General features: G+C 38.2%; 1 protein-coding gene across 1 annotated transcript in view; it reads right to left on the reverse strand.

The window, feature by feature from the left end:
* Window positions 1-10,139, reverse strand: part of LOC127629254 (teashirt homolog 2-like) — a 74,243-nt gene extending 64,104 nt beyond the window's left edge. Inside the window, exon 1 of the mRNA XM_052106402.1 lies at window positions 9,603-10,139. Coding sequence (XP_051962362.1) covers window positions 9,603-9,642 — 40 coding nt within the window. The 5' untranslated portion in view covers window positions 9,643-10,139. The remainder of the gene's footprint in view (window positions 1-9,602) is intronic.
* Window positions 10,140-12,533: the final 2,394 nt, after the last annotated feature.

Raw genomic sequence — 12,533 nt, forward strand, 5'->3', positions numbered from 1 at the left:
AATAAAAACTCTGTCTGCTTTGAGAAATTCAGTTAAAACTTTTTCTCTCTTATGTTTACTAAAGAGCACAAATATGTAAATGATTCACTCTAAAATGGTCTTCCAACATAAGTACTGTATGACTAACAATCTTGTTTGCTTATTGTATAATAATCGTGCCCTCCTGATCTTTGTCTACAAGAACTTCTTGATTCATGCAAACAGTAATTAGCATGCTGACAGCTCGGGCGAAACTCTTCGAGCTCTGACCTCTAGGTAGAAAATGGACTTAAAGGCCAGCCAGGACTCGGGAATATCGAGTTGATTCATCAAATTAGTTTCCGTGTAATTGCACGGCATGACGTGCCATGAAACTTGTCAGCTATAAAGCTGTCGGAAAGCCATCAACAGCCATGTTAAATGAAGATACACAAAGAAAGGCCTAGGGTTTATGTCTTGGTGCTGTTTTTGGACACCTGCCAGTGAGGTAGTGAGAAGGATACAGCCTTCTTTAAGATTTTAAACAAGTATAGTAGCTGTGCATTTATTGCATGCATTAATCAATGTGATTTTCACAGATGTTTTCATTAAAAACCCCTCAAAGTAAAGGCTGTTTTTGTAAATGCCCAATTCCCACTACTTACTAGGCCCTCGTGGTGGCAAGGTTACTCACCTCAATCCGGGTGATGGAGGACAAGCCTCAGTTGCCGCCAATTCTGAGACAGTCAATCCGCGCAATAACAGGTGCATGACACAGCATAGACTCACAGCATGTGGAGGCTCATGCTACTCTCCACAATTAACGCACAACCATGATGAGGTTACCCCATGTGACTCTACCTTCCCTAGTAACTGGGCCAATTTGGTTGCTTAGGAGACCTGGCTGGAGTCACTCAGCACACCCTGATTCGAACTCACGACTAAAGGGGTGGTAGTCAGCGTCAATACTCACTGAGCTACCCAGGCCGCTATAGGCGGAGGTTTAATAATATTACTAATAATTCGAGTGCCTGTAAAGCTAAGATTGCACTAACTGGTAAATACATCATGAAATTAGGGGTAATTTTGCAAGACAGTTATGAATGAAAATATAAAAACTAAATTATAAATCTAGGTTGGTTGTTAAGTGATACATGATAAGCACAGCATATTTACCTGAAGACCCTCTGGCCCGACACGTAATGTGAACTAGCTAAAGTTTTCTAATTGTTACAGATTGCGCCATTAGCAAAATATTGTCATAGCTCCTGCCCCATAGACTGTAGCAGGCCAGGGTTAATTTGCATAATACATCTTAATTGATACTCATTAAGCACTTGATTGGATGCAAATCAGGCACACTGTGGACAATTTTTTGATTAATTAAGTTTTCTGTCTTTTTAAGCTACACTGTTTTCTGCTGTTTTTACATTGACCATAAGGAGACCGGGGAGAAGATGTGTTTCACATAGGAACACAAGCAACAAGAGGTCGAGTTACAGACAAGTCTCACAAGCTGCAAAATAATGCAATCAAACATGGTTAGTCACGCTTCATACACATACTGTATCAACAAGGTACTACACATGTGCTGAGCATGTTTATTTGTAGAAATACCTACAACTTTTTATTCAAGGAGAGATTGTGAGAGCCAGTTTTACTTTAAATCATCAACATTTAAAAAAAAAATATACGTTATCAAATAAATATCAGTTCTGCATTAAACAGTAAAAATGGTAAATGGTCATTAAAAAAATATATATTAATATTAAAATGAAATTATTAAAACACATATTATTACTAATATTAATTATAACTAATAATTACTAATCATATTTGAATTCATTACTATTTAATTTGCTTTTAAATGAATAAAAATCAAAAACAAATATTAAAGGTATTTATTAGAAGTGAACAAACACATGTTTTTCAGCAGCCAATACTGATGGCAATGTGCATAAAAGCAATAAATATCAGTTCTGAAATTAAGAGAACATTTTAAAAACAATTACATTAAAAATAATTACATTATTTTACATAATTTATAAAAATTACATATTTTACTAAGAACATTTTGATTAATTATTATTTGTTTTAATCAATTATTTTTAAATGAATACACAATTTTTGAATTAATAAATATGGAAAATATTCATTTTAATTTTAAATATATTTATTAGAAATTAACAAACACGATTTTTTCAGTACCTGATACAAATGAGAATATGTATATAAATAATAATTATCAGTTTTGCATTAAATTATACAAACATTAAATGGTTAAAAAAATTAATGAAAACAAAATATATTAATATTATAAATAAAACTTTTAAAATGCATATTAGTTATAATAATGTTTGGATCCTTTTTTATTTACTACATATATAGCAGTAACAATATAAACATAAACAACTCCATCAAGTAAAATAGCTCATAAATCGTACTGTAGGTTGACATAAACTTAGCAACTTATGTGGTCAAAGGTGTGTATATCAAAGCATTGTCTTTTATAATGAGCATTTAACACATATTTCTAATTTATAAATAATCAGCTTTGCCGATATATTGGTCTATCAATAAAATAGTTTAAGAATATAATTCTATAATTAGAAAACAGGCTTCAAACACATATCAACAATGTACTACACATGTGTTGACTGTGTTCATGTGTGAAATACTGTATATTATAACTATAAACTACTCAAGGAGAGGTATAAAAAAATGGTTTTAAAATCAACATTATTTAAATATTCAGAATTTTTATAAAACAAATATATTAATATATATATAAAAAACAAGATTAAAATAAATATTAATAATGAATCATTATTATTTATATATATATATATATATATATATATATATATATATATATATATATATATATATATATATATATATAATCTATTTTATAATGAACATTTTACACATATTTATGCAAATGTAATAAATCTATCCATTTTAGAATGCAGTTTTACATGCATTTATTCCAAATTAACAACAAGGTTTATAATCTCAATTCTCAACATGGCCAAATATCGATCAATGTCTGGCCAGTATATCGGTCTCTCGCTATATCATAAATAAATAAAACCTTTAACAACAAGAAAACATGGGTATCTTGTGTAGTAAGTACTAGGTACATCGTGTCAGTCTAATTCTGTTGTGATCTCAACACCTTCAAAACAGAATAAGGCTTTTGTGTTCATATCAACATGATCCTATCACAGAGGAAAGGGGTAAATATGACAGAGAGATCTAAAACCCGATCCCAAGTCACAGTTCTCGCCCTGACACAGCACCCCGTCTGAAATCCATCTGGACATGGTAACATGAGTCCACACTGATTGTTTTGAACAACTTTGGAACCATATGGCCTGCCGTGGTGAGAGTCCATTCACACTCTTTGTCCTCTGTGAAAGAGTAAGAACTAGTTTCAGAAGATGTTTAAAAGATTATCCCTATCCATTCGGCAGGTGCAATTGGCATCCAAAGTGATCATTTTAACTGTACACTTGTGCACTGCAACACCATCAAAATTCCTGCCGGTAATCAAATACCATGTGCACAAAAGGCGTTTTGTGTTGTTGTTAGGCCTTTCCCCGCCAGTCTGACTTTCACTCGAGAAATTGACACAGATCAACTCCCTCTTCTTGCCCTCAATCTCCCAGACCTGCTATCGGCCGAGACCGGCTACAAAATGCCATTTTGAAAATGTATTTTATACTCGGCTGTCTGGCAGGAGTAATGAGTTTGGGCCTGAATGCAATAAAGTCTCTTCATAACCTCACGACTATTGTGTTTAATGAAGAAAAAAAGACACAGAAATAGCTTTTCTGCGGCGACGAGCGCATAAAAACATTAACCTGCCTGATTGTCCCACTGGCGTATCAAATTGTGTCATTTGCCTGGAAACTGGCGCAGGTCTCGGAGGGAAGGCAAGGTGAACGGTGCGGCTGTGAGAGCGGGGGTACGAGGCAAAGCGGTGCTCGGTCCAATCAGGACGCAGACTTTTTTTTCCTCTTCGCTCCAGGGCACGGGAGGCTTCTTCTCTCTCACCTAGCCAAATAACCACTCAGTCTGACTCCCAGAGTAAAGCCTCACAAAGTGATACTGCCAGATCCACCTGCCACTGTCGGGGCTTGTTGGCGGATATATCATGACATCACCGCCACTGAGACAGGATAAACGTTGCTGTGGTTTAACTGTTACAGTCATGTAAACAAAGACTGGGGTATTAGCACTGTACAAGACAAAAAGGAATCGCTGCATTTTGATCATACTTTTAAATATGGGAAAGACGGCTATGTATTGACGGTGTGGCCTGAACACTCCTTTTTAGCATTCTTGGTAATAATAAAATCATTAAACAAACATGTTCCCTGTTTAAATTGTGGGCAATCAAAAGCAAGAACAAAACTCTAATGCTGATTCATAAAAATGTATTAATGTAATAATAAGATCTTCATTGTGTAATTTTGTATCAATTTCAAGCACAGATAAAGGAACGGACGCTATTGGGCGTTATTTCCTTTGCACTGAATATTTCTTTTGTCTACCTCATTGTGGCACAATGTTGATTACCATGAAAAATAATTTAGACTTGTCTCTCCTTTTTCTACAGTAAGGCACTTACAATGGAAGTGAATGTTTAGAGGGTTAAATGGCAGAAATGTGAAGATTTCAATTGGTCTTTTGCGATCACTCTCAACACGGCACACAACGATAACGCTAAGAATCGGTGACTGCAGCGCGGAGCATCACAGTATTTACCAGTCTCCTCCATCGCTGAGTTTTTCTTGTGTGACGGAGGAGTTCTGCACCGCGACTGGACGGGGCTCTTATTTGACGAGTTGATGCACCTCCATTTTTCTCGCATCTGTTTAGAAAGCATCGTCACGTGGGTAGGCATACGTCGTTACCAAAGCAACCCATTCATTAAATACATCGACATTTAAATAAGGGATTCTGTTATTTTCAAAGTAACTCATGCAGATATGTTGGTTATGTCTGAACGCGCAAATCTTGCAATTAATAGAGCGGACAGTCTGCCTGAAAAGATCTGATTTGAGAAAAATCTGATTTACCTGCAGTCTGAACACAGCCTAAGAACTTTCATTTTTGGGTGAACTATCCCTTTAAATTCTGGTTGTTTGTGTGAATATCTGTGCTGGATTGTCTCTACCTAGACAAACAACATCTGCCTTGATCCTCAGATATTTCCAGAACAGACCACTTTAAGAGGACTATGTGTTAGCCAATTCCCAGAAGCTCCTGTCACTCACTTATTGGCACTGCAACACTTAATGCCTTTGTCTGTTTTCCAATTTATCTTGTTAAAAACAAATTGGGAGGTTTGAAGTACGAGCCATTCAAAACCTGTTTAGAAACATAAGCCAGTGACAAAGATCATAGGACTTACTGCATGGTACGCAAAAAACATCTATATGTTAAAATTATATGGACTAGGACTAGCTAGATTGTTTTTAAATATACAGTATTTCTTGATATTGATATATGTTTTTATCTTCCATTATATTATTTTTAGGAAGCCACTTATTATAATACATATATTATAATTGGGTCAAAGCGCTTTACACTGTGACTCATTCACCCATTCACACACACACACACATTCAGACACCAATGACAGTAGAGCTGCCATGCAAGGCACTAACCTGCCATTGGGAGCAACTTGGGGTTCAGTGTCTTGCCCAAGGACCCTTCACCATGTGGAGTCATATGGGCCAGGAATCGAACTGCCAACCCTGCGATTAGAGGACAACCCGTTCTACCACCTTAGCCACAGCCGCACCAAATATGCTAATTTTGTCACACAAAAACCTTTGTTTTGATACAGTTCAAAGTATTATGCTACTGTTATGTGTAGTTTTTTTACAGTCTTTAATATACATTTAAAATACTAATAAAATGTTGCCATTCTTCAACATTGGGTCTGTTTCTATACTCTTTTTCACTAAATGAACACAAGGATAAATCATATTTTATCATCATTTACAGTATGCTGTATATATATATAAGGCAAGGCAAGGCAAGGCATTGATTATATCTTTTCATGTGACAACACTGAAGAAATGACACTTTGCTACAATGTAAAGTAGTGAGTGTACAGCTTGTATAACAGTGTAAATTTGCTGTCCCCTCAAAATAACTCAACACAATTTGGACATTTTCTCTTAGGGGTGTACTCACTTTTGTTGCCAGCGGTTTAGACATTAATGGCTGTGTGTTGAGTTATTTTGAGGAGGCAGCAAATTTACACTGTTATACAAGCTGTACACTCACTACTTTACATTGTAGCAAAGTGTATATATATTTTTACCTACATGTACATTATTTATTAATTTTCTACTTATTTCACTAATAATGTCACTAATATTTCACGAGAAATGCCATATGGAGAACGGATGCGAACTAGTCACTGAATAAGAGCAACTGAATCAAACGTTGCAATTCAAACCACGTTTTTACTGACATTTAAATCAGAGATTCTATTATTTTCAAAGCGTTCTAATACTTTTGAGTCGTGAGACAAGGGAGGTCTCTAAGAAATGTATTGACCAAATACAATGTGCATTAAAATAGTAGCGATTTTATATCGCTTTTATATCGCTAGCAAAATAATCACATATACATTTCACTCAGACCTAGTGCAAATAATCGCGAATCAGTCCCATCGTTCTCTTCTCTTCATTCTGACGAGAGAATTAGTTTTTATTTATTTTATTTATATGCTTTAACGTTTCTTTTTAGGGCCAAAAGTATCAAAACAAGTTCATTTCACAACGTTCAAATCATATAATATTTTACGTTGACTTTTCAGATACAGTAAATGCAATACGTCTGACCTTCTAGTGACTGCAAACTGAAGTCACACGACCAATATTAATTGTGTGATTCTGCAAGGATGCGTCTTTGCTCTTTTGCTGCGTTCCGCAGTGAAGAAGGAGAGCTGCGAATAGCGCTGCCACATTATGAAATGAAAGCCATTTCATTCCCAGAAACCTCTACATCTTAAAAGATTGAACGAAAAATTGAAATAAGAAGGGGGGGAGGGGCTGCGTGTAAAAAATAAATCAATAAAAAAATCTCATTCCTTGCATCTTCTCTGGTCTTATTTTAATACCTCTCCCTCTCCTTGTTCACCCCTCCACACATCATTAAACATATTATTATAACATGACTGTCAGTTGCGTCTCTCTCCCCGCTCCACTCTTGCTCTGCCAGGTAATCAATTTGTCGTCACTCTCTGTAACCACAGTAAAGTCATCAAGGGAAATGAGTTACAGCTGCAAAAAGCCTTCAAGAATATAGGTGGGGGGTTGGGGTGGGTCAGGGGGGCCAGGAAGAGAAATGACAACACGGGCCTGGAATATTCCGCCGCTGATAGTACATCCCAGGTCTCGCAGATGAAATATTAATGCACAATTTGTTTATCTGCGGGCCCACATCTCTCCTGCGCCGAGCTGTTAATTTTCTATCTGCGCAGACAACGGATCAGTCAGACATGAACTCTTCACAGCCATTACCGGGAGACATTTTGATTAAGTATTCCTAATGTAGTGGATAGGAAAGAATGAAAACACTCTGCCTGCCAACTTTTGATTGACCATTAAGCCACTGATGAATGTGCCTGTCAAAGAGGAGACAATTACCTCAACAATGAAGAAACTCTTCTGGAAGGCTTATTTCTCCATAGGGCTGACACATTTACCAGATTACAGGCGAGCGGGCCCAGAGCGTGTAAAGGGATCGCTTAGGAATCTACGCAAAAGTTCACCCAATAATTGTGCCCGCCTTTGTTACAGGCAACGGTGCTTTTAGGGGGAGCGAAAAGCTTGTGAGGGAAAGTGACAGAGAAAGTAGAAAAGGGGAAGAAGGGACTTACCATCTTCAGGGGGTTTTAAGATCCACCATTGCTGGAAGACCATGCAACCATCTGTGGGGTTTGTCTACTGCTATCATAAAGAGTGATCATCCTTTTACCTCATAAAGACTCGAAAGCATCTGGTGTCAACGTACACAACAAAACCAAACCACCGCATGCACTTTCAATTGCTACGTTTGATACCATCCAATGTTTAATTATCGCCCACTTCTCTAAAAATAATGTTTTATTATAAATTGGGCAGATCAGGTAGAAATGTCTATAGAGTTTCACTTTTTACAGTGTAGTCACCTTGGAAATCACCCCAAATATTGTGGGGGGATGACAGACTTTACTTTGATAAACCATTAGTGTTGTAAAACCATTTAATAATCCGAACACCCCCTGAGGTCATTAGAAGGCTAACAAAGAACCGGTAATAAATGCATCTATTAGAAATGAATCTATCAATAAATACAACATGACATGTGATCTATCATATGCCAAATCAAAGCCTGAGGGGGCAAAGGAAAAAAAAAGAAAATGTTACAGTGAGTGTTGCAAACCCTTCTGGTATACTGCCAGTTGCATTGCAGTGCATGAGAATATCGAATGTGTCTGAAAATCCTAGTGAGCTCCCTACCTAGACAGCATATTTTAGCATCATAGGCACGTTTTGAACACATCAAATGCTGCCTAGCAGGGTCGTTGCAAGTCATTCTGGACCCCTTACCTACTATAATAATACAATTTAGAATTTGTCATGGGCCCCCCTGGAACTTTGGGCCCCTAGAATTGTTGCACCTTTCACCAAACTAGCTACAGCCCTGCTGCATAGGTAGGGAGCTTAGAAGGTTTTGAGACAATCTACCTAAGCAGGGTTCTGACAACATTAGCATACAACTACTGTATCAAGTAATAAAAATACAAATCCTACATTACATTTGTCGTTTCTGCTAAACAAAAGATGAAAATGGGATTAGTCTTGCCACGACAACATCATTTATTCAGAATATTGCCCAAAAACGCTATCTGAGTAAAGTCTCACTAAATTGTTGAGACACATACTGTGAAGCAATAGCATATATTGTAACAATTCAGAAGTTAAAAGAGAGCAAAACTAAAGTTTTCACGTGAAGACGCAAACAGGGGTTATTCGCGCGTATTTCGGGCTCTTGAGCGCACGCGCGAGTGTGCGCGCGTTCTACACTCCATTTTTGCGCTGTATGCGTGTGTCCGTATGTCTGTGTGAGATATTACGGGGTTCATAGAAAGTTCAAGCGATGTTCGGAATGGATCCAAAAGCGGTATTTCATTCCGGCATCGCTCAACTCGGCTCATTCGAATCGTTTGCTGAAACGCGTCACGCGACGTTCTTAAAAAAAAAATTATAATAAATAAATCTGGTGAAAGTTTCGAACTTTTATAAACTTTTAGATCCAAACACAATTCAAGCCGACACATATATAATTGAAACAGACTTAGAAAAATTTTAAGATTCATTTACATCATCGCTACACACTGTCATGCTAAGAGGAGCGAGTAGTAAACGTAACCGCTAATTCACTTCCAGTAGTCTCTGTCAATAAACATAATCTTTCTAAGACAACAGCGGTTTCATTTTCTTTTTATGATTAATGCGATTCAAGAGATTCATTCAAATACAAATGCATCCTTCGTGTCATTAAAAACGAATGAACCCCACATATCATGTCGGGATAAATGTGAAATGATAGGAGTCAGGTTGAATCCTTACCCGTAGCCCGCTTGGGTGCCTGCTGTTTCCTCCTTGGCATGTTCAACTCTCTTTAGTTCACGTACAGTGAATTTGAGCCCAGGTGAAATTCAGTATAAGCGCTCTGATAGAGTCCATATACGCGCAATCGCGACTCTCTAACGCACTTCTCTTCCGTACAATCCAGAATATCAGAAACGCTGTCCAGGACAAAATCAGGTGTCTCTCTAATATATATACATATAGATATATATGTATATGTATATATATATATATATATATACACCTCTCCTTCCTAGAGAGATAGATCTATGGCGGATTGTTTTAATTTGCTTTTTCCTTTCCGTCTCTTATCTTGTGTTCTTTTTGTTCCCAAAGCCAGAAGGGACGAATGCCGTCAATCTTAGACTCCCGGTCTCGTATGAGACGTAGTGCGAAAAGGACAGGAAAAGAAGGCGTGTGTATGAAATAGTGTATATCGCGCGCGCACATACGGCGATGCCAGCAGCAAACATCGATCCACAGAACAAACTGAACATTAAAAACTCCTCCTCCTCCCTCCTCGCCTGGACTTGATGATGGCAGCGAGACATTTGTTACACTAGATAACCACGAGTTTATTAAAGAGACAGAGGCCGGGAAAAAACATGAGACAGCCCACAAGTCCAATCGTTTATACTGTCGCTCAGCTGCCTTTGGCTGTAGTTTCAAAAGATGTAAAATAATACATATATGTATATAGCTTTTGCCATATGACTTGTAATATATGTAAATTGGTCACTGTAAATAGCTCTGTTGCATATAGCCTACTGTACAGTTCTATATTTCCATGCATGCTTTTATAAAGGCAGAAAACCAGGCATTACAATGTACAACTTGCGGAGTATGCAAGTTTAGTTGCTGTGCTAGAAATGATGCATTATTATTTTCTATATGTGTAATTATCAGTGTTGGGTAAGGCACTTTAAAAAAGCAATCCACTACAAATGACTAATTATTTATCATAATCGTAATCAGCATTCTTATTATTTGATCCAAAAAACGAATCACATTACTAATTACTTTAAGTTATGGATTACTTAGACCTTTGTGCTTTTTTAGCTTCAAAGTTTTAGACCCTGTTGACTTGCACTGTTATTCTTCTAAAAGCTTGTGTTCTAGAGAAGAAAAATATACACTTATTTTACATCTTATAATTGCATATTTTTATTGTTTTTGGTAACACTTCACAGTACTGTGACCATGTTATATATATTTTACATTATAAATAATAATACCAACAAACATTTGCGAGCATCTCAACAGAAGCAACTGCACGGTTAAATTTATCAGGTAATCTAAAGATGTGCTTCATGCGTGTAATGTTTGGGATTGCAGAGGTAAGCAAAGATGATGTAGAGGGAACAAAAGTGCAGTTTATTATACAGTGCCAATGAAATAACAGATACAAAACAAGAAACTAGACTTTACTGACTTGACATGATGTGACCATAAGATAACAAAAAAAGAACAAGAATTAAAGGACAACGTTACCGGATTAAACAAATCACAATACTCAAAAAGACAGAGACAAACATGAGGGCTTCAATACAAAGATTAGGGTTAACAAGATAACATACTGAACTAATAACATAGGGACCAGTGACAGAACTGATAAACAGGATAACAAGACTAATAAACATGAACCAATGAAAAGACAAGACTAATAAACCAAGAACCAATAAGAACAAGACACATAAAACATGAGGTAAAAAGGAAACCACATGACTAAAACACATGACCAGACACAGTAAATTAATGTCAAAATAAGACATGAAAACCTTGAGGAGAAAAAAAAAAAAAAAGACATTTAAACATTACATACTGTATCTGGAACATGGAAGTCTCAGGGAGTAACGCCGTGGAAGGGGGAACAGTCTTTGTGGCTGCGAGTACAGGAAGGGACAGGGGAACGATCTGTGATCATGGACACAGGTAGTGACAGGGGAACAGCCTCTGTGATCGTGAGCACCGGCAGGGACAGGGGAGCGGCCTCCATGGTCGTGAGCAGTGGCAGTGACAGGGGAAATGACCTCCGTGGCCGTGAGCACCGGCAGGGACAGGGGAGCGGCCTCCATGGTCGTGAGCAGTGGCAGTGACAGGGGAAATGACCTCCGTGGCCGTGAGCACCGGCAGGGACAGGGGAACGACCTCCGTGGCCGTGAGCACCGGCAGGGACAGGGGAGCGGCCTCCGTGGTCGTGAGCACCGGCAGGGACAGGAGCGGCCTCCATGGTTGTGAGCTCAGAGACACCACTGGAGTCATAGTGGCCCCCCTAGAAAATTCCTCTAGGGCTGGAGCTGGCAATGAAAGCTGGCTCTGGGATGGATGAGGCTTCAGGAACTAGCTCGTTGACTGTGGGCATTGGCTCATGGACCATGGCAGTCATGGCGGTTGGCTAGTTGTCTGTGGCAGGCATGGCCTTTGGCTCGTTGACCGGGGCAGGCGTGGCAGCCAGTGTAGGAGTGCCGAGTTCCTCATCCACTACTCCAACAGTAAAGGCCGAACCATTCATTAACAGGGCAAAGTCAATATACATTTGAAAGAGTCCAATTGACTCTACCTCCAGGCATCCTGGAGCAGACTAGCTCATTTAAGCCTGCACGAAAAATGTCTTTGAGGGCAATACCATTAAAGTCCACTTGATAGCTGAGGTCACAGAACTCCTCCACATATTCCTTGATGGAATGATTCCCCTGGCGTTACCACAAAAGTTTAACTGCTGGGTTCATTTTGTAGCTCGAGTATTCTGTAACGTTGGGGCAGGCAGACAGGAGCAAGCGAAGACGATGATGTAGAGAGAACCCAAGTGCAGTTTATTGTACAGTGCCAACAAAACCAAAGATACAAAACAAGAACCTAGACTTGACTTAACTATGACTTGGTGTGACTATAAAAGAACAAACAAAGAAC

The sequence above is a fragment of the Xyrauchen texanus genome, chromosome 35 (genome assembly GCF_025860055.1).
Source record: "Xyrauchen texanus isolate HMW12.3.18 chromosome 35, RBS_HiC_50CHRs, whole genome shotgun sequence".
Taxonomy (NCBI): Eukaryota; Metazoa; Chordata; class Actinopteri; order Cypriniformes; family Catostomidae; genus Xyrauchen; species Xyrauchen texanus.